The sequence below is a fragment of the Oncorhynchus mykiss genome, chromosome 5 (assembly GCF_013265735.2).
Source record: "Oncorhynchus mykiss isolate Arlee chromosome 5, USDA_OmykA_1.1, whole genome shotgun sequence".
Classification (NCBI taxonomy): Eukaryota; Metazoa; Chordata; class Actinopteri; order Salmoniformes; family Salmonidae; genus Oncorhynchus; species Oncorhynchus mykiss.
Genome location: NC_048569.1, coordinates 55,770,671 through 55,793,805, shown reverse-complemented (window position 1 = coordinate 55,793,805; position 23,135 = coordinate 55,770,671). Strand labels below are relative to the sequence as shown.

The following is a 23,135-nucleotide window of genomic DNA, read 5'->3' as shown; positions in this document are numbered from 1 at the left end:
GGGATTTCCATTAAATGCCCTAACAAACCCCTTTTTACCTACAAATGCACGCACGCGTGCACACACACACACACAAAGAAACACACCACCAAGCACACACACACACACACACACACACACACACACACACACACACACACACACACACACACACACACACACACACACACACACCACCAAGCACACACACACACACACACACACACACACACCACACACACACACACACACACACACACACACACACACAACCAATGATCACAACAGCCACCCTCAGTCTCTTCTCCCCATCTCCTAACACCCTTCTTAGTCCTCTCATTCTCTCCCAGTGGTCACTGTTCCCTATTGATAACCACAAAGTTGCCGGTCACACACAGGGGGCTTTACGGTCCAATCCCTCTTCTTGGCTCGGGCTCTAGCGAGAGACGTTCCCTCGCCGTCCCCAGGAATCCATGTGTGTGTGTGTGTGTGTGTGTGTGGGGGGGGGGGGGGGGGGGGGGGGGGGGGGGGGGCGGGGGGCGGGACACAATGCTCGCCCTGCTGCCTCTCCCTGTACAGTGTGTGCTCGCCTGATTAAGAGATTCTCGCTAGCGCAATGCGTTCTACCACCTGCCACCGAGCTCCCCGCTTCGAAGCAGAGGGCAGGCTGGGAAATGACTGAGCGTGTGTTTACCGGCATTAAGGGGATTGTGATTATCACAAAGTAGTTAAACCTTTACACAACAATGGAACTGAGGTGATGAGGAATCTTGTCTTGTTCGATGCACCCAGCTCCCCATAGAGCAGGCAAGACAAAGAAAGATGAGGTGTCTCTGGTATTCCCTTGTTTGCACCTAGAGCAGTGGTGTCCAGGCTCCAACTTGGCCTGCGGGTGGTTGGAGTAAAAATACTAATAATATATATATTTTTAAATACAAGATGTAGATTTTTTTCTTTGGGGGGGGGGGGGGGGGGGGGACTTCATATACTTAAAAATGACTGAAAACAAATGAAAACTGTGGAGAATGAACCTACATTTATGCAGTTTCTTGTGGCCTCTAGCTCGCTAATAACCACCAAAATTCAGAAAACAATATTTTTGTATATTTTGATGGCGAGGAAATATAGCCGACTTCCGGACCTCGTTGAAGACCCAATGTGGCCCGTAGGGCAGAATTTGTTTGACAACCCTGATCTAGAGCCATATAGGTGTGTGTCTAAATATGTCTCCCTCTATGTTCCTATAAATGGCTCTGTTTAAAATGTCTTTATATACAGCTTTACATGTCTCTCTCTATACAAGTATATATGGCTCATATGTTTCTCTCGATATAGAGTGTGTATCTACATAAACTCAGCAAAAAAAGAAACGGCCCTTTTTCAGGAACTTCACAGATCTTCATTGAAAAGGGTTTTAACACTGTTTCCCATGCTTGTTCAATGAACCATAAACAATTAATGAACATGCACCTGTGGAACGGTCGTTAAGACACTAACAGCTTACAGACGGTAGGCAATTAAGGTCACAGTTATGAAAACGTAGGTCACTAAAGAGGTCTTTCTACTGACCCTGAAAAACACCAAAAGAAAGATGCCCAGGGTCCCTGCTCATCTGTGTGAACGTGCCTTAGCATGCTGCAAGGAGGCATGAGGACTGCAGATGTGGCCAGGGCAATACATTGCAATGTCCGTACTGTGAGATGCCTACAGGGAGACAGGATGGACAGCTGATCGTCCTCACAGTGGCAGATCACGTGTAACAACACCTGCACAGGATCGGTACATCCGAACATCACAACTGCGGGACAGGTATAGGATGGCAACAACAACTGCCCAAGTTACACCAGGAACGCACAATTTGATCAGACTGTCCACAATAGGCTGAGAGAGGCTGGACTAAGGACTTGTTGGCCTGTTGGAAGGCAGGTCCTCACCAGACATCACCGGCAACAATATCACCTATGACAAGACTGGCAAAAAGTGCTCTTCACTGAGGAGTCACGGTCTTGTTTCACCAGGGTGATGGTCGGATTCGCGTTTATCGTTGAAGGAATGAGCGTTACACCGAGGCCTGTACTCTGGAGCGGGATCGATTTGGAGGTGGAGGGTCCATCATGGTCTGGGGCGGTGTGTCACAGCATCATCGGACTGAGCTTGTTGTCATTGCAGGCAATCTCAATGTCCGGGAACTTGCAGGTGCCTTAGTGGAAGAGTGAGGTAACATCTCACAGCAAGAACTGGCAGATCTGATGCAGTCCATGAGGAGGAGATGCACTGCAGTACTTAATGCAGCTGGTGGCCACACCAGATACTGATTGTTACTATTGATTTTGACCCCTCCTTTGTTCAGGGACACATTATTCCATTTCTGTTAGTCACATGTCTGTGGAACTTGTTCAGTATATGTCTCAGTTGTTGAATCTTGTTATGTTCATACAAATATTTACACATGTTAAGTTTGCTGAAAATAAACGCAGTTGACATTGAGAGGACGTTTCTTTATTTTAAATGCGGAAAATATTCAGGACCTTGACTTTTTCCACATCTTGTTACGTTGCAGCCTTGTTCTAAAATTGATTCAATTCCCCTCAATCTACACACGATACCCCATATTGACAAAGCAAAAACAGGTTTTTAGAAATTGTAGCAAATGCATAAAAAAAACTGAAATATATAATTTACGTAAGTATTCAGACCCTTTTCTCAGTAATTTGTTGAAGCACCTTTGGCAGCGATTTCATCCTCAAGTCTTCTTGGGTATGACGCTATAAGCTTGGCACACCTGTATTTGGGGAGTTTCTCCCATTCTTCTCTACAGATCCTCTCAAACTCTGTCAGATTGGATGGGGAGCATCGCTGCACAGCTATTTTCAGGTCCCTCCAGAGACGTTCGATCGGGTTCAAGTCTGGGCTCTGGCTGGGACACTCAAGACATTCAGAGACTAGTCTTGAAGCCACTGCTGCATTGTCTTAGCTGTGTGCTTCGGGTCGTTGTCCTGTTGGAAGGTGAACCTTCGCCCCAGTCTGAGGTCTTGAGTGCTCTGGAGCAGGTTTTCATCAAGGATCTCTCTGTACTTTGCTCTGTTCATCTTTCCCTCGATCCTGACTTGTCTCCCAGTCCCTGCCGCTGAAAAACATCCCCACAGCATGATGCTGCCACCACCATGCTTCACCGTAGGGATGGTGACAGGTTTCCTCCAGACTTGACGCTTGGCTTTAAGGCCAAAGTGTTCAATCTTGGTTTCATCAGACCAGAGAATCTTGTTTCTCATGGTCTGAGAGTCCTTTACGTGCCTTTTGGCAAACTCCTAGCGGGCTGTCATGTGCCTTTTACTGAGGAGTGGCATCTGTCTGGCCACTCTACCATAAAGCCCTGATTAGTGGAGTGCTGCAGAGATGGTTGTCCTTCTAGAAGGCTCTCCTAACTCCACAGAGGAACTCTGGAGCTCTGTCAGAGTGACCATCGGGTTCTTGGTCACCTCCCTGACCAAGGTCCTTCTCCCCCGATTGCTCAGTTTGGCCGGGCGGGCAGCTCTAGGAAGAGTCTTGGTGGTTCCAAACTTCTTTAATTTAAGAATGATGGAGGCCACTGTGTTCTTGGGGACCTTCAATGCTGCAGACATTTTTTGGTTCCCTTTCCCAGATCTGTGCCTCGACACTATCCTGTCTTGGAGCACCATGGACAATTAATTTGACCTCATGGCTTGGTTTTTGACATGCACTGTCAACTGTAGGACCTTATATAAACAGGTGTGTGCCTTTCCAAATCATGCCCAAACAATTGAATTTACCACAAGTGTACTCCAATCAAGTTGTAGAAACATCTAATGGGTGATCAATGGAAACAGGATGCACCTGAGCTCAATTTCGAGACACATAGGAAAGGGTCTGAATACTTATATAAAAAAGGTATTTCCTTTTTTCTATTAACCTATTTTTGCTTTGTGGGGTGATGTGTATAGATTGATGAGTAACATTTTTAATTCAATCCATTTTAGAATAAGGCTGTAACGTAACAAAATCTGGAAAAAGGGAAGGGGTCTGAATACTTTCCGAATGCACTGTATGTCTCTATATATGTATCCATTTGAAGCCATACCCAGTATTGTCCCTTTCTGACATTGAAGTGAAAGTGGGTTACCCATGGTGATGACTGGGGCCTTGTTGTTGACAGGAAGCACCGTCACGTTGAGGTCGTAAACAGGAAGTGTCCCGTGGAGAGGTACGGGTGGTGGCAGGGCATCTCCATGGCAACAGCTGTCCATGCCCCCTGCTTCTCCGTCCGACACGATGAGAGTGACCGAGTCAGACACGGGACTGGCTCCAATCTCGCCCCCTATTAGTCAGAGGAAAACAGGAAGTTAAAGTATGTAACAGTGTGTTCACTGGTTACTGGTTGATACACCCATGAAGGGGATGATTAAGATCACTTTAGTTGTCAATTGTACACAAGGTCCAACCAAAATGTTACTTCTGCTTTATTTTAACCCCTCCCAAAGACACACATCCAGTTGAAGTCGGAAGTTTACATACACTTAGGTCGGAGTCATTAAAACTTGTTTTTCAACCACTCCACAAATTTCTTATAAAACTATAGTTTTGGCAAGTTGGTTAGGACATCTACTTTGTGCATTACACAAGTAATTTTTCAACAATTGTTTACAGACAGATTATTTCACTTATAATTCACTTTCATCACAATTCCAGTGGGTCAGAAGTTTACATACACTAAGTTGACTGTGCCTTTAAGCAGCTTGGAAAATTCCAGAAAATGATGACATGGCTTTAGAAGTTTCTGATAGGCTAATTGACATAATTTGAGTCAATTGGAGGTGTACCTGTGGATGGATTTCAAGGCCTACCTTCAAACTCAGTGCCACTTTGCTTGATATCATGGGCAAATCAAAAGAAATCAGCCAAGACCTCAGGAAACAGTTGTAGACCTCCACACAGTCTGGTTCATCCTTGGGAGCAATTACCTAACACCTGAAGGTACCACGCTCATCTGTACAAACAATAGTACATAAGTATAAACACCATGGGACCACGCAGCCGTCATACCGCTCAGGCAGGAGACATGTTCTGTCTCCTAGAGATGAACATACTTTGGTGCGAAAAGTGCAAATCAACCCCAGAACAACAGCAAAGGCCCTTGTGAATGCTGGAGGAAACAGGTACAAAATAATCTATATCCACAGTAAAACGAGTCCTATATCGACATAACCTGAAAGGCCGCTCAGCAAGGAAGAAGCCACTGCTCCAAACCCGCCATAAAAAAGACAGACTACGGTTTGCAACTGCACATGGGGACAAAGATTGTACTTTTTGGAGAAATGTCCTCTGGTCTGATGAAACAAAAATACAACTGTTTGACCATAATGACCATCATTATGTTTGGAGGAAAAAGGGGGAGGCTTGCAAGCCAAGAACACCATCCCAACCGTGAAGCACGGGGGTGGCAGCACTATGTTGTGGGGGTGCTTTACTGCAGGAGGGACTGGTGCACTTCACAAAATAGATGGCATCATGAGGCTGGAAAATTATGTGGATATTTTGAAGCAACATCTCAAGACATCCGTCAGGAAGTTAAAGCTTGGACGCAAATGGGTCTTCCAAATGGACAATGACCGCAAGCATACTTCCAAAGTTGTGGCAAAATGGCTTAAGGACAACAAAGTCAAGGTCAATCCTATAGAAAATGTGTGGGCAGAACTGAAAAAGCGTGTGCAAGCAAGGAGGCCTACAAACCTGACTCAGCTACACCAGCCCTGTCAGGAGGAATGGGCCAAAATTCACCCAACTTATTGTGGGAAGCTTGTGGAAGGCTACCCGAAACATTTGACCCAAGTTAAACAATTTAATGGCGATGCTACCAAATACTAATTGAGTGTATGTAAACTTCTGACCCACTGGGAATGTGATGAAAGAAATAAAAGCTGAAATAAATCATTCTGTCTACTATTATTCTGACATTTCACATTCTTAAAATAAAGTGGTGATCCTAACTGACCTAAGACAGGGAATTGTTTCTAGGATTAAATGTCAGGAATTGTGAAAAACTGAGTTTAAATGTATTTGGCTAAGGTGTATGTAAACTTCTGACTTCAACTGTACATGTGCAGGTTGGAGCCAGGGGCTGCCACACCGGGCGCCCGTGGAGCAGTTGTTGTGGGGGATTAAGTGCTAAGATTTGATACCAGCAACCCTCCAACTGCTAGCTCACTTCCCACCAGATTTGTCCTGTCAGACCCGGGATTCAAACTGGCAACCCTCTGGTTGCTGGCTCGCCTCTCTAACCTCTAGGAATCAAAAGTTGAGTTGACTCTCAAACACTTTCTCTTCTGTTGGAAGGCACTAGGTTAATTGAGCGGAGTCCATGGCAATTACATATGCCTTCTGGTTAAACCAGACTAAATGCTACGATTAAATCAGGCTACCTATGGATTGCGCTCATGGATAAAAACATCTGCATTTTTAACAATTCCTTTCCCCAATGATCCACACCTAGCCTGGCCCCATATCTGTTTGTGCTGTCTTGTCGACTCCTATGGTCATTGTCCGTAGGTCAATGGCCAAACAGCAAAAACAGATCTGGGATCAAGCTAATACTCACCTGTGTGTATGTAGTAGATGAGTCCCTGCAGGACGTCCTGTTGGGAGAACTTGTCCACAGTAACCCCGCCTCTCTGCAACTCCCCCCTGGCAGGGGTCCGGGCCAGCATGTAGATTAGCCTGGCATCATCACTGTCTGCATCCGTGGCAAACAGGTACTCAGCAGTGACCTGAACCAGGCCCCCTTCCTCACAGGTCAGCCCCCCAAGCAGCCCTGGTCCTAGTTGGGGGGGCTCGTCATTCACTGGTAGGATCTGTGTAGGGGGAGGGTGGGGAGAAGGTCACAATGGAGCAAGAGAAAGATGGCATTCGCACTTTCTACATTTCCCTTATATTTTCCCATTTTCCTTTCGTTCAAAAGTTTGGGGTCACTTAGAAATGTCCTTGTTATCCATGATAACATACATGAAATGAGTTGCAAAATGAATAATAAATATAGTCAAAATGTTAACAAGGTTATAAATAATGATGTTTAATTGAAATGATCTCTCTTTTGAAGAACATATCAAGACCATTTCAAGGACAGCTTTTTTCCATCTACGTAACATTGCAAAAATCAGAAACTTTCTGTCCAAAAATGATGCAGAAAAATTCATCCATGCTTTTGTCACTTCTAGGTTAGATGACTGCAATGCTCTACTTTCCGGCTACCCGGATAAAGCACTAAATAAACTTCAGCTAGTGCTAAATATGGCTGCTAGAATCCTGACTAGAACCAACAAATGTGATCATATTACTCCAGTGCTAGCCTCCCTACACTGGCTTCCTGTCAAAGCAAGGTCTGATTTCAAGGTTTTACTGCTAACCTACAAAGCATTACATGGGCTTGCTCCTACCTATCTCTCTGATTTGGTCCTTCCGTACATACCTACACGTACGCTACGGTCACAAGACGCAGGCCTCCTAATTGTCCCTAGAATTTCTAAGCAAACAGCTGGAGGCAGGGCTTTCTCCTATAGAGCTCCATTTTTATGGAACGGTCTGCCTACCCATGTCAGAGACGCAAACTCGGTCTCAACCTTTGTCTTTACTGAAGACTCATCTCTTCAGTGGGTCATATGATAGAGTGTAGTCTGGCCCAGGAGTGTGAAGGTGATGTAGAGGTGAATCCAGGCCCTGCAGTGCCTAGCTCCACTCCTATTCCCCAGGCGCTCTCTTTTGACGACTTCTGTAACCGTAATAGCCTTGGTTTCATGCATGTTAACATTAGAAGCCTCCTCCCTAAGTTTGTTCTATTCACTGCTTTAGCACACTCTGCCAACCCGGATGTTCTAGCTGTGTCTGAATCCTGGCTTAGGAAGACCACCAAAAATTCAGACATTTTAATTCCAAACTACAACATTTTCAGACAAGATAGAACTGCCAAAGGGGGCGGTGTTGTAATCTACTGCAAAGACAGCCTGCAGAGTTCTGTCCTACTATCCAGGTCTGTACCCAAACAATTTGAACTTCTACTTTTAAAAATCCACCTCTCTAAAAACAAGTCTCTCACCGTTGCCGCCTGCTATAGACCACCCTCTGCCCCCAGCTGTGCTCTGGACACCATATGTGAACTGATTGCCCCCCATCTATCTTCAGAGCTCGTGCTGCTAGGCGACCTAAACTGGAACATGCTTAACACCCCAGCCATCCTACAATCTAAACTTGATGCCCTCAATCTCACACAAATTATCAATGAACCTATCAGGTACCTCCCCAAAGCCTTAAACACGGGCACCCTCATAGATATCATCCTAACCAACTTCCCCTCTAAATACACCTCTGCTGTCTTCAACCAAGATCTCAGCGATCACTGCCTCATTGCCTGCATCCGTAATGGGTCAGCGGTCAAACGACCTCCTCTCATCACTGTAAAACGCTCCCTGAAACACTTCAGCGAGCAGGCCTTTCTAATCGACCTGGCCGGGGTATCCTGGAAGGATATTGACCTCATCCCGTCAGTAGAGGATGCCTGGATATTTTTTAAAAATGCCTTCCTAACCATCTTAAATAAACATGCCCCATTCAAGAAATTTAGAACCAGGAACAGATATAGCCCTTGGTTCTCCCCAGACCTGACTGCCCTTAACCAACACAAAAACATCCTATGGCGTTCTGCATTAGCATCGAACAGCCCCCGTGATATGCAGCTGTTCAGGGAAGCTAGAAACCATTATACACAGGCAGTTAGAAAAGCCAAGGCTAGCTTTTTCAAGCAGAAATTTGCTTCTTGCAACACTAACTCAAAAAAGTTCTGGGACACTGTAAAGTCCATGGAGAATAAGAACACCTCCTCCCAGCTGCCCACTGCACTGAAGATAGGAAACACTGTCACCACTGATAAATCCACCATAATTGAGAATTTCAATAAGCATTTTTCTACGGCTGGCCATGCTTTCCACCTGGCTACTCCTACCCCTGTCAACAGCACTGCACCCCCAACAGCAACTCGCCCAAGCCTTCCCCATTTCTCCTTCTCCCAAATCCATTCAGCTGATGTTCTGAAAGAGCTGCAAAATCTGGACTCCTACAAATCAGCCAATCTAGACAATCTGGACCCTTTCTTTCTAAAAATTATCTGCCGAAATTGTTGCCACCCCTATTACTAGCCTGTTCAACCTCTCTTTCGTGTCGTCTGAGATTCCCAAAGATTGGAAAGCAGCTGCGGTCATCCCCCTCTTCAAAGGGGGGGACACTCTTGACCCAAACTGCTACAGACCTATATCTATCCTACCATGCCTTTCTAAGGTCTTCGAAAGCCAAGTCAACAAACAGATTACCGACCATTTCGAATCTCACCATACCTTCTCTGCTATGCAATCTGGTTTCAGAGCTGGTCATGGGTGCACCTCAGCCACGCTCAAGGTCCTAAACGATATCTTAACCGCCATCGATAAGAAACATTACTGTGCAGCCGTATTCATTGATCTGGCCAAGGCTTTCGACTCTGTCAATCACCACATCCTCATCGGCAGACTCAACAGCCTTGGTTTCGCAAATGATTGCCTCGCCTGGTTCACCAACTACTTCTCTGATAGAGTTCAGTGTGTCAAATCGGAGGGTCTGTTGTCCGGACCTCTGGCAGTCTCTATGGGGGTGCCACAGGGTTCAATTCTTGGACCGACTCTCTTCTCTGTATACATCAATGAGGTCGCTCTTGCTGCTGGTGAGTCTCTGATCCACCTCTACGCAGACGACACCATTCTGTATACTTCCGGCCCTTCTTTGGACACTGTGTTAACAACCCTCCAGGCAAGCTTCAATGCCATACAACTCTCCTTCCGTGGCCTCCAATTGCTCTTAAATACAAGTAAAACTAAATGCATGCTCTTCAACCGATCGCTACCTGCACCTACCCGCCTGTCCAACATCACTACTCTGGACGGCTCTGACTTAGAATACGTGGACAACTACAAATACTTAGGTGTCTGGTTAGACTGTAAACTCTCCTTCCAGACCCATATCAAACATCTCCAATCCAAAGTTAAATCTAGAATTGGCTTCCTATTTCGCAACAAAGCATCCTTCACTCATGCTGCCAAACATACCCTTGTAAAACTGACCATCCTACCAATCCTCGACTTTGGCGATGTCATTTACAAAATAGCCTCCAATACCCTACTCAACAAATTGGATGCAGTCTATCACAGTGCAATCCGTTTTGTCACCAAAGCCCCATATACTACCCACCATTGCGACCTGTACGCTCTCGTTGGCTTCATACTCGTCGCCAAACCCACTGGCTCCATGTCATCTACAAGACCCTGCTAGGTAAAGTCCCCCCTTATCTCAGCTCGCTGGTCACCATAGCATCTCCCACCTGTAGCACACGCTCCAGCAGGTATATCTCTCTAGTCACCCCCAAAACCAATTCTTTCTTTGGCCGCCTCTCTTTCCAGTTCTCTGCTGCCAATGACTGGAACGAACTACAAAAATCTCTGAAACTGGAAACACTTATCTCCCTCACTAGCTTTAAGCACCAACTGTCAGAGCAGCTCACAGATTACTGCACCTGTACATAGCCCACATATAATTTAGCCCAAACAACTACCTCTTTCCCAACTGTATTTAATTTATTTATTTATTTTGCTCCTTTGCACCCCATTATTTTTATTTCTACTTTGCACATTCTTCCATTGCAAAACTACCATTCCAGTGTTTTACTTGCTATATTGTATTTACCTTGCCACCATGGCCTTTTTTGCCTTTACCTCGCTTCTCACCTCATTTGCTCACATTGTATATAGACTTGTTTATACTGTATTATTGACTGTATGTTTGTTTTACTCCATGTGTAACTCTGTGTCGTTGTATCTGTCGAACTGCTTTGCTTTATCTTGGCCAGGTCGCAATTGTAAATGAGAACTTGTTCTCAACTTGCCTACCTGGTTAAATAAAGGTAAAATAAAATAAAACAAATTAATCAGGGCAACAGTTTTCAGCTGTGCTAACATAATTGCAAAAGGGTTTTCTAATGATCAATTAGCTTTTTAAAATTATAAACTTGGATTAGCTAACACAACGTGCCATTGGAACACAGGAGTGATGGTTGCTGATAATGGGCCTCAATACAGCTATGTAGATACTCCATTAAAAATCTGCCATTTCCAGCTACAATAGTCATTTACAACATTAACAATGTCAACACTGCATTTCCGATCAATGTGATGCTTTTTTAATGGACAAAAAAATTGCTTTTCATTCAAAAACAAGGACATTTCTAAGTGACCCCAAACGTTTGAATGGTAGTGTATATAGCCTACTCACCTGGACTGGTAAGAACACATGAGCAGAGTTGACACCATCAGTTACTGTTAGACCAACAGTGTCCTCCACAGTCTCAGAGTCATCATGGATGTACCTGCAATGAGACATTTTTTATTTGTATTTTTAAATGGACCCACATAGATTGGGTTGCCGTGATTAACCTCAAACCAAACCAAATCCTTACACGGGCTGCCTCCCTCTATCGTCTAGCCCCCCTTATCGTGCCACTATATGCCCCACCTGACTCGGAGACCTCTCAGGTCTTGGAGGATGAAGGTGTCACCCTGGCGGAGCTCTCGCCCCTGCAGCTCCAGCTTCCCGTGGATGGGCGTAGTCTGCACCCCTACTCTGAGCTTGTCCTCCAAGCTGTCCCCGTCCCGCACCAACAGGTGCTCCTCCGTGAAGAAGGCCCCTCCTCCTTCCTCCACTCTCAGTAGGTTGGTGAACACCTGAGGAGGTCCAGGATAACGAGATAGAAATCGATGGAGGTGGAGATAGAAATGAGAGTTGACAGAGAAAGAGAATGGTAAAGTGGAGTTGATTCTCGCATTTGAAATGTTTCAATGTCTACGTCGTGGTTCTAAGACCGTCGATGCCGAAGCGGTTCATAAAAGACACTGTTCACCTTCATGACGAGCATTTATCTTTTCTTTATCTTCCTCATGTAACATGGTGTTGTTGATAAATATTTTACTTGACCAGAGACCCCCCCCCCCCCCCCCCCACCCCCCCACCCCGCACCCACCTCAGGAGCCTGGTTGTCCACAGGAGTGACGGTGACGTTGAAGAGCAGGTCAGTGGTGGTTCCACCGTGGTGGTCGCTCACGGAGAACAAAAACTGGACAAACAGCGGCTCTGGACCGATGTCCTCGATGGGGGGCATGTACCCCACCTTCATGTGGTTGACTGCATGCTGACGGACACAACACATGTTGCTGCTTTGAGGTTTAGTAAGAACAGGCGTTTGTAATCCAAAATGAATATACCTGCACACTACATGCATGACAGTGTATTGGCGCAGTATATTGGTGAGCGCACCTGGGTGAATGACTTTAGCACAGGGACCATTGGGTCTTTCTTCATGGAGTGGGTGCTGTCTGTGTAGAATAGTCGCCCTGCATCAGGTAGCCTGCAATCAGGGCCACAAACACACTCTGTTAGACAGGGCGAATCATTCCCATTTATTTAGGCTTGGGGCGTGATTGTCCTGGTACAAATCCAGCATACAGTTGTATGATTTTCATTTTGAAGAGCGTTTTCCCTTTAAACGTCATAAACCTCATGCATTAAACAATACATCTGAAACCATATTTATTAAGCACGCATTACTGTGACACAGCCACAGTAGAGTCCATGAAGTGAACAGCCATGTTGTGACTACGAGAGAGAGAGAGAGAGAGAGAGAGAGAGAGAGAGTGTGAGAGAGAAGAGGGAGAGAGAGAGAGAGAGAGAGAGAGAGAGAGAGAGAGAGAGAAAGAGAGAGAGAGGGAGGGAAGATTGGCATATGTTTAGTTGTACTGTACTGTACCCTGGCCGTGTGGGGCTGAAGCAGGGTGTGGTGATGAAGAAGGAGAGGTCTGTGTCTGGGTGCTCTGTGTCCCTGAAGTGGATGTGACTCTGGGTCAGGTAGACCACGTCAGTCTCCCTCACCGTAACCGAGCGAACGCTGCCAGACACCTCCACCGGAAGCTGGTCTTTGACTGGGAAAACGTGGATCACCACAGTCTGTGTTGTGGTTGGAGGGCACAGAGGACAGCACAATGGAATATGGATCATTAATGGAAAACGGAACGTTTCAGACGAATAGACATTTAAAGGGGTTGTAATATAGACATATGATCCAATAAATATATATTTTCCCAGATTATATTTCGGGCTTTCACTGCATTCACTGCCTTACCATCGACTTCTGGTTAAAATATCCCCCATTTCAAGTATTGCAACGTAACAGTAATGTGCCATACGGAATATCGGGTTTAGATCTTTGCACACTTACGTGTCTGTGGGATAGGTTTGGGGGTTGATGGCTGTCTGAGAGGGTGAAGTCGAAGGTGTCCTCAAAACACTCCTCTCCAGAGTGCCTATAATAGATCATCCCCATGAACAGATCCCTCTGCAGGAAACTCTTCACTGGCACGCCTACAGGAAATCACAACCCAGTCATCAACATAGACATCGAATGCATAGAATGGGACATTTTCTCAATGCAAGATGGTAGAGACAGAAGGAGAGCTAACTACCCGTCTCATGTTGAAGGTTAGCCTCATCAGACCTCAACAAAAACAATCAATGTCGCTCACACACAGGTTGAACCTAACTTGCTTAAATGCCAATTATACGGGGTTTGGACTATCAGTTATCAGGCAATTATAGCAATGGAGCTTTTCTATACAATTTGTGATGATATCCTATTACCTAGCTGTTGTGGGTGGGCCTTCTTGACCACCTCTCCAGCGCGGGGGAAGGTGAGGAGCTGGTACAGGATGTAGTCATCACTGGAGTCCAGGTCGGAGGCCAGCAGCATGTACTCTTCCACCAGCACCTCGCCGCCCTCCTGCACTTCCAATGCCACGTTGTTGATAAGGAACGGCGCCGTGTCATCCTTGGGCAGGATGTTGATGGGGAACTTGTGGCGGATGCTGTGGCGCCCGTCTGTGATGCGGAAGACAATGTGGTCGCGGGTGGTGTCGCTGTCCGAGTGATGGTAGACAACCACGCCCTCTTGTAGGTCCCGTATCCGGAACATAAAGCCTTTACCACCTGGGAGGAGATGTGAGTTCGAATGAATTGGAAAGGAGACTTTTCCTCTGAGTTTTTTTCCATTTATGTAGGCTAGTGAGATTCAAATCATCAGATTCTGGAATGTATTTAACCCTGGTTAAAGTGTTGTTGTTTTTTTATGATATTTTTTTCGTTACAAATTTGGGTCGCTATAGCGTGTAGTGTGTCCTCATGGTAACACTTTCTTTGACGCCCAGTGTCATAACACATGATGACATGGTCATAATCATATCATAATATTTCCTGACAGCTGACAAAACTTGTCATAACATGGTCATAACACTCATGACCCACATATTGAAACGTGGTGACACGTGAAAAGTGTTATTTTATGGCTGGTTATGACACCTCCAGTTGAAGTTAGAAGTTACACCTTACACCTTAACCAAATACATGTAAACTAAGTCATTCACAATTCCTGACATTTAATCTTAGTATCCTGTATTAGGTCTGTATTAAATCCTGTATTAGGTCTGTTAGGATCACCACTTTATTTTAAGAATGTGAAATGTCAAAATAATAGTAGAGAGAATCATTTATTTCAGCTTTTGTTTCTTTCATCACATTCCCAGTGGGTCAGAAGTTTACATACACTTAATTAGTATTTGGTAGCATTGCCTTTAAATTGTTTAACTTGGGTCAAACGTTTCGGGTAGCTCCCACAATAAGTTGGGTAAATTTTGGCCCATTCCTCCTGACAGAGCTGGTGTAACTGAGTTAGGCCTCCTTGCTCGCACATGCTTTCAGTTCTGCCCACACATTTTCTATAGGATTGAGGTCAGGGCTTTGTGATGGCAACTCCAATACCTTGACTTTGTTTTCCTTAAGCCATTTTGCCACAACTTCAGAAGTATGCTTGGGGTCATTGTCCATTTTGGAAGACCCATCTGCGTCCAAGGTTTAACTTCCTGACTGATGTCTTGAGATGTTGCTTCAATATATCCACAGAATTTTCCAGCCTCATGATGCCATCTATTTTGTGAAGTTCACCAGTCCCTCCTGCAGCAAAGCACCCCTACAACATGATGCTGCCACCCCCGTGCTTCACGGTTGGGATGGTGTTCTGGGCTTGCAAGCCTCCCCCTTTTTCCTCCAAACATAACAATTGTCATTATGGTCAAACAGTTGTATTTTTGTTTCATCAGACCATAGGACATTTCTCCAAAAAGTACAATCTTTGTCCCCATGTGCAGTTGCAAACCGTAGTCTGTCTTTTTTATGGCGGTTTTGGTTCTTCCTTGCTGAGCGGCCTTTCAGGTTATGTTGATATAGATACTTTTGTACCTGTTTCCTCCAGCATCTTCACAAGGTCCTTTGCTGTTATTCTGGGATTGATTTGCACTTTTCGCACCAAAGTACATTAATTGATTTTCCCATGATGGCAATTAAAGAAGCACTGAGTTTGAAGGTAGGCCTTGAAATACATCCAAAGGTACACCTCCAATTGACTCAAATGTTGTCAATTAGCCTAGCAGAAGCTTCTAAAGCCATGACATCATTTTCTGGAATTTTCCAAGCTGTTTAAAGACACAGTCAACTTAGTGTATGTAAACTTCTGACCCACTGGAATTGTGATACAGATTATTTCAATTATAAATCACTGTATGTAAACAATTGTTGGAAAAATGACTTGTGTCATGCACAAAGTAGATGTCCTAACCGACTTGCCAAAACTATAGTTTGTTAACAAGAAATTTGTGGAGTGGTTGAAAAACGATGGTTGAAAAACGAGTTTAATGACTCCAACCCAAGTGTATGTAAACGTCCGACTGTACATAAGAGTGTCAAAACCCACATTTACTCAAATGTGTTTCCTTTCATTTAAAAGTTTGTTTCCTAAGTTATTTGTTGTTGTTGTTTTTCATGATTCCTTTTCATCATATTTTAAATATCTTTTAAATAACAGAAAATACACTTTATGACACTGTCATGAAGCATTATGACCATCATATCTGCTCCGGAAATCTGCTCCTGCATTCATCCCAGTCATCAACAACAGCGCATTGGGCTAGGCGCATGTCTGACATCAATATGTTCTGCAATTACAACGATAATTTAATATGGTTCATTTCAGAAAATGTCAAATAACAAACACACTGTTGTCAAGTAGGCTACGGTGTAATGGAATGTTTTGCTGTGTGTGGTAGGTTTTGTGTGGTTCTGGCACTCTCTTGTAGGTGTCATAACCAGCCATAGAATAATGCAATATATGTCACAAAGGTCTAAATATAATGGTCATGACAGTGCTATGACCATACTATGACAGGTTATGACAAGATATGTCAGCTGTTATGACATGGTTATGACTGTATCATAACATGTTATGACGCTGGGTGTCAAGTAAAGTGTTACCGGTGCCATGTATTGTAAATTAACCCCACTACAGCATATTAAGGCTAAGCATACAGTACATCAGGAAATTGGGTACTTGGATATTTGACATGGTGTTATGAGAAGCACCCTAAGGTGGACATCCCCCACTCTTGCCAAAGCCACTTCATGTTTTCATTTATTAATGATTTCTCACAAATAAGCTAGGGTTTTTTTAATGTTGGATGCATATTATCATTTGGAAATAACAAGTTTCGCTTTTGCCTAAAGGCACTACGCGCTGGCTCAGGCTTTTCCCTGTCGCTGAAAAACAGAGAGGGAAAGATGGCGTCCTTCCCAGGCTAGCGTGCTGTGGCGGCTGCCCAACGTGACGATGGCCCACTCCTGCTTGCCAGGGAGACAGAAGGGCAAGGTCACAAGACAGATTGAGTGATGAATGGTCGTGCATGAAACCTCATTAGCAGCAACTTTACTGCGGGGGAAATGGGGGAAATGGCTACAAGTCCAACGGAGAAACAACTTGGTAATTGGGCCCAAAGGTGGCAGTGGGCAGCAGGCCCAAAAACAAAACAAAAAACACAGGTTCCCAAGTCGGAGGACAGTGTGGAGTATGAAGGAACAGTCAGGCAGCTTTCCATTTGGCTGAAGGCGTTGGACCAAACGTGCTCTGACACTCCCCAGCGTCGACGTCCCGAGTCGGAGGTCAAGGGTGAGCAATTCCCTCTGCCCGCCAAGTCCTCCAGAGACACTATGTATTGGTGGGCCAGAACTCTCACTGAACTGAGTGGCGCTATGAAGAAAATTAGCAAACAGGTTCTGATAAGGGTTCTGTTTTTTTCCCCTCGCTCTCTATATATCACGGGGGGGGGTCGTCAATCAGTATGAAAGCGACCCTCCCCCATCCAAATAACAACAACGTAAACAGCAATTAAAGTGATAGCGGGATGGGTGTGGGTGGGACGGTTGTTTGAGCAGGTGCTGCTGTTCATCGGATGGCCCTACAGGAGGGAATGGGATGGAGTCAGTGGCCGATGGGAACTGAAGTTAGTCCAAACTGGAAACTACCGAACTGAAAGAAACCACCAGCTCAGCCTCCCTGTAAGGGACTAGCCTTCTACAGAGCCCAGATTGACAGAGTAAAATGGTCCGTTATGAGGGGTTCAAAACAATAACTGAAGCCACTCGGTCGTACACGTCACCACTGTAACCTCAATAAAAACACACAAGCATTTGCGCTTCTCTCACACTGTCCAAAGTAGTCATGAAAGGTTACGTCCCTAGCCTTGTCTGTCATCTTCTCTCTCTCTTAAACAAAAAAAAACAGGTCTGCTCTTGGGACAGCGCATCTGCTCTTTGTGCACAGTGGCATGAAATGACATAAGTCTCCCCAATCTGCTTCACTCAGGGCCTGTGCAAACAAAGGCCTGTCTCCCCGTGCGCTGGAGTGGAAGGACAGACGCCGGCACGCTGAAGACAGCTTTGTGTGCGAGGGCCCCTGGCGAAAGTGGCGACGGCCCATTTTACACCTGATTAGGAAACACATGCAGGCCACCTCACATATGCTTCGGGAGCCGCGCCGCCGTCCCCAACGGATGGGAAACACATGGAAGCAAAAGGGCGGAAAAGGGCAGGCGTTCCTGGGAATCTTCAGGGTGGCACTCCAGATACCAGCACAGAATTCCAAGGAAGGGTTAAAAAATGTGTAATTATTTTCCTGAATGTTCTGTGACAAGGAAGCGCATCAACGATTCAACAAATGTTTTGGTTGTGCATTCTTTTACTTTGTATTGTGACATTTTGTCATTTACTTTGAATAGTGACAATGTCTAGTTTTCTTGTCTCATTTTCCTTATGTGTCATATCAAGACAGTTCTACGTCACAGTTCTATCGGCAATGTTCAGAAAGTTTCACCTAACTGAACCCACCCCATCTGACCTCTCACCTCTGACACTGAGTCGTCCGTGCAGAGGTCCGTCCACGGCCACCAGGTAGACAGCATCAATGTTGTCACTGTCCACGATCTGGAGATCCTCCCAGGTGATTGGCCGAGACTGACCCTCCAACAGATCCAACCCTGCCAGGATAGGTTGGTATCAACATCCTGTCTTTATCAGTGTATTTTTATTTTATTGATTTGATTTAGTTGACCATTTAAAAACATAATTCAGCCACACAAGTGGATAAACTGAATTAACACCTTATTTCCATTGTGGACTCCATATGTCGTACATTTCACTATATACCTCGTACAGTAGCCTACAATACAGACATAAATACAAGCCCCTCAATGGGTTTGCATCATCTCTTATGATGGCAATTTCTTTGCAATTCAATGTGATGTTTCGATGTGAAGATACCCATGTTCCACGAGACTCTGGGTGCGTTTGTCTCAGCTGCTCTGATGGAGAAGTGGACCATAATAGGTGGGCTGGCTACATAGGAACCATCAATAGCCTGGAACTCAACCTGCAGGAAATGGAATAGATATAGCATTAGTTTAACATGACGTTTCCACTCGTTCTTCAGCTACAATCTCTCTCTAAATGTGACTTTGGAGATGAAAAAGGCACTGGAAAGCAGGTCTCATTAACCAGCAGGCCAGCTCAGTAGAAGCTTGGCTCGGCTCGACATGCCTCAGCTCGGCTCAGTGGTGTGAAAAGGGCCGAAGAGCTCTATTGCTCCACCACAGTACCTCATAGTTCCTCCTCCCTGTGTGACTACTATTGGGCGGCTGGTAGGCTATCTTCATCTCGTGTAGGTCCTGCCAGATGAAGGAGTGGCAGGTTTTGGTGTGGTCGTCCAGGTGGGCGATGTAGCCCTGGGCGGGGGGTTTTGTCACGTTGAACACCAGGCGCTCCTGGGGGGTCTCTCCGTCCTTGGCGTCCAGCGCGGCCGTGGTCAGGGGGGTGAGGATGAACTGGTCCGCCTCCAGGATGAAGGAGGCCATGAAGGCGGCCTGCGGAGGCTGGTTCTGCATGGCCCCATGGATCAGCACGGGCAGCCACACAGCCTCCGTCTGGGGGACAGACAGAGGTTAGTGGCATTGAATAGGTTAAATACACCTTTCTTTTCTAACGAGAAACTACTTAAAGCTGGGATTGAAGGGGGAAATGAGCAGCGACATTAATATATTGTATTCTGAGAACACGGCAGCCATGTTCTGTGTACGTTTGGTAGGACGTTGATGGAATATTCTCCTAACCCTTAGACAACTGGACACAGGAATGCTGTTGCAACCTTCCCATGAAACATGTCTAGAACATTAATACTGAATATTCTGAGAACATGGTAACCACGTTCTGGGTCATTTCTGTTTGACATTAAGTGAATGGGTCTCTTGGAAATGGTCCTGACACGTTACTGACCTAATGAGATTCTTAAGAGAACGTTCTCTAAAGTTGTGGGAACGTTTGTTGTTAGATGTGAAACAACTCATCCCATTCAGCATTGCGGTCTGTATCATCCAATCACAGAGCAGATACAAGTCACGTGAACACTGGACTCATTCGCTAAATATCTGTATGTCCCGCCCCCCTTAGTGACTGTTGCTAGCTTCCTCAAGCAAGAGCCAAAACCATGGATTCTACCACGACAACACAGAGAATTGCCACAAGAAACTGTATTATATCCCTAAAATAAACCATGAGATCTGTTAGCGAACAGATGGTGGCACTCGATAGCACTGTCACAGGCGCAGCCTGAACTTGTAGGTCCCGTTAGAACAGACCCAGGGCCTGTTTCTGCGGGCCAATCTTTTTTCTTGAGCGGATGGTTGTGGGGACAGAACATAATTATAAATCATTTGTACACTGCAAATTGTCTGCAAGAAGCCCAAAACAGATATAGTATTTGACAAAAACTGGGAAAGACTGGGAAATACTTGGGAAAGATTTCCTAAATTAAAATAGCTTTGAGCTGATTTCCTGGTGATTTTTACAATGTTTTATGTTTAACAGCAAAAATGCGCGAATAAAATCTGCTGCGGGATGAATTTGGCTCGCGGGCCGACTATTGGGGAACCCTGCCATACAGTTTGTTACAGTTACAGTAGTCTCTTACCTCCAACAGTGCTCTGGAGGCCTGGTCCCGTAGCTCCACTCTGATAGGGATGTAGTCAATCTCCGGAGAGGGGGGACTCAGGTGCTGGTACTTCAGAGCCAAGCTGAGGAACTCGTGGCAGGTGGCTTTGAGGAAACGCACCTCCTTGGTGCCATGGAGGCAGGGCTTGTTTCCTGGACAGGGGTCTCCAGTTTGTCTGCCTTGGGTGAATGATCGTTAGGAGACGTATGTCAATCAATGGAAGTTTACCCGAGGCTTGTTAAATATACAGAGCAACTACGGAGAAGAATCAAAGAGAGTGGCTTTGCAAAACTACATTCAACACAAGGGACAAAAAAAGTAAGTGACAGTGTTTGATTCCTTTGCTGTACGTGTTCAGTAGTATCAATTATCTGACAGGACAAAAGCTCCCAGATGTGATGCCATACGAATGTAGGATCTTAATTTGAGCCAGTTTGCTACAGCAGGAAAATAATCCTGCAGCAACAGGAAATGTGAGTTATTATGTGGATTATAATTCATGGATATTCATGTAGGGGTTGATGCATTTTTCTTGAGGGAAAATCACATCTGCCATTTTGTTAATACATTTTAGGAAATTACAACCTTCAGATGTTTTTTTCAATCTCAGACGCACACTACAATTTGGCTACAAGGTCCTACGTTGCAGGAAAGTTCTCCTGCAACACGGTGATCAAATTACGATCCGACATCTGTAATGCCAGTCTGGATCGAGACCAAATAATTATACAATAACTAAATCACTGCGCCTATAAGACTGTATCGATAATAAGCCCACTGACCCAAATTCTGCATCGGATCGTCCATGCGAACTGGGATTCGAACTCATGTTCACAACAACACAACATACTCACAAAGCACCTTCAATCCCATTGCATTTCCAACGTGTTGACCAGTAGCGGGATATGGATGATGCCATGCTTTACCTTTCCTCAGCCCAGTGTCATCCTCGGTCACCAGCTGCCCCAGGGAGGGTACACTGGTCTCTGGGGTGAGCAGCCGCACGGTGCAGGCCACGTCGGGCGGACTGCGGATGCTAAGGATGCCGCCGTCGATGGCGTTGGACAGGCCGTAGAACCGGGGGACCACCAGGGGAGTGCTGCCCAGCTCTACCAGGCTGCTCTCAGGTTCCACCACAATCATCCTCAACACCACCGTCTCCACCACAGTGTCGGAGTCTGTGAACCTGAAATTAGTTGGAGCACACTCATCTCGACCCCTTTTGAGATCTGAAAACGTATCATGACAAACTTTGAATTTGGAGTGCAACGAATAAACTTGAAACAGCACCGTGTCTCAATGCATTCCTGGTGGGACCCAACTTTTTTGTCTAAGCCCAGCGCTGCCACTCCTAATTGAACACAAACGGCATCTATTTTCCAGCCTGGTTTTCGTTCATCTCGGTTAACGAAGTGTGACGTGTGCTGAAAGCATTGTAAATAAAGTTGTGATTTGAATGTGTGACGTGTGCTAAAACCATTATAAATAAAGTTGTGATTTGAATGTGTGACGTGTGCTGAAAGCATTATAAATAAAGTTGTGATTTGAATGTGTGACGTGTGCTGAAAGCATTATAAATAAAGTTGTGATTTGAATGTGTGTGGTCCTACCTGTACACTCTCAACATGACTGTGTCTTCCTCCAGCAGGGGACTACCATTATGGATGTACTTCACTTCATCGGGCAGGAAATGGCAGTCAAACACCTGCAACAAAAATAGGCCACCATTACACTTCACATAACTACGCAGCAACACACTGATGTAGAGCACGCACAGCCACACGGTGGAATATATTCTGAAGACTGCAACGGGTAGCTAGTAAAGAAGCAGAAACAAAATGGCCGCTTTGCTTTAGATTTGCTTACATTTGTCATCATTGAAAAGTAACACGGACTAGATCCTCTCACCTGAGGAGTGAGTTTCCCTACTCTCTGAGTCACCGGCTCATTGAGCACGACCTCGACCTTACAGTCTGATGTCTGGTCCACGTTGAACTGCAGCTCCTTGTCTGTCACAAACACAGACCTCCCCCGGCCAACCTGGACCCCTGAGTTCACCTGCACCAGACTCTGCTGGGCGCAGGCATGTGGTAGGACAGCCATCAGGGTCAACAACATCCAGGAATGGACCCTGGCCACCGCCATTTTGGCTCAATGTCTGTTGATTTGTTTTCTGTGGCACGCGCTCAGAGCTGTATCAGGTGTTTTGATGGAGGCCTGAGAAAGGGTTTTTATCACAAAACAATGAGCCAGATATTTCACCGGATGTATAAATGTGAAGCATCCGGTTGGCGTTTCCACTCACTACCAAATATGGTAATGAGAGGAAGCCCAGTGGCCGGCAGTGGGAGAAGAAGGAGCGAGATGGACTTTGGACGATATTCTGCAAATTTTCTCATCGATGAAACATTTGATCTCTGTACAGTTTTCTGTTTTGAAAACTAAAATTTGTAACAAACAGGGTGGACTGCGTTTTTAAGACTTTATCCTTTGTCAAAGTTCCCAAAAATGGCATTGTTCAGAAGGAGTGCAAGGGCGAATTGAGTCATGGCACACACGCACTTCACAGAGTAGGCGTTCCTAAACAGAAATATGCAAATAAATG

General features: G+C 45.4%; 1 protein-coding gene across 3 annotated transcripts in view; it reads right to left on the bottom strand.

The window, feature by feature from the left end:
* The window catches only part of LOC110522974 (FRAS1-related extracellular matrix protein 1), a 58,849-nt gene that overhangs the window by 33,019 nt on the left and 2,695 nt on the right, over positions 1-23,135 (bottom strand). For all 3 annotated transcript variants that reach the window (XR_005051765.1, XM_036977891.1, XM_036977890.1), the window contains 16 exons: positions 22,439-22,747; positions 22,141-22,235; positions 21,457-21,716; positions 20,510-20,709; positions 19,143-19,466; positions 18,808-18,916; positions 18,393-18,524; positions 13,753-14,097; positions 13,334-13,476; positions 12,866-13,062; positions 12,376-12,466; positions 12,083-12,250; positions 11,578-11,786; positions 11,338-11,431; positions 6,593-6,845; positions 4,121-4,315 (listed from right to left, as the gene is read on the bottom strand). Coding sequence is in view for 2 of the 3 variants with exons in the window: in XM_036977891.1 (XP_036833786.1) it covers positions 4,121-4,315; positions 6,593-6,845; positions 11,338-11,431; positions 11,578-11,786; positions 12,083-12,250; positions 12,376-12,466; positions 12,866-13,062; positions 13,334-13,476; positions 13,753-14,097; positions 18,393-18,524; positions 18,808-18,916; positions 19,143-19,466; positions 20,510-20,709; positions 21,457-21,716; positions 22,141-22,235; positions 22,439-22,675 (3,052 nt within the window). In the remaining variant the exon portion in view is untranslated. The remainder of the gene's footprint in view (positions 1-4,120; positions 4,316-6,592; positions 6,846-11,337; positions 11,432-11,577; positions 11,787-12,082; positions 12,251-12,375; positions 12,467-12,865; positions 13,063-13,333; positions 13,477-13,752; positions 14,098-18,392; positions 18,525-18,807; positions 18,917-19,142; positions 19,467-20,509; positions 20,710-21,456; positions 21,717-22,140; positions 22,236-22,438; positions 22,748-23,135) is intronic.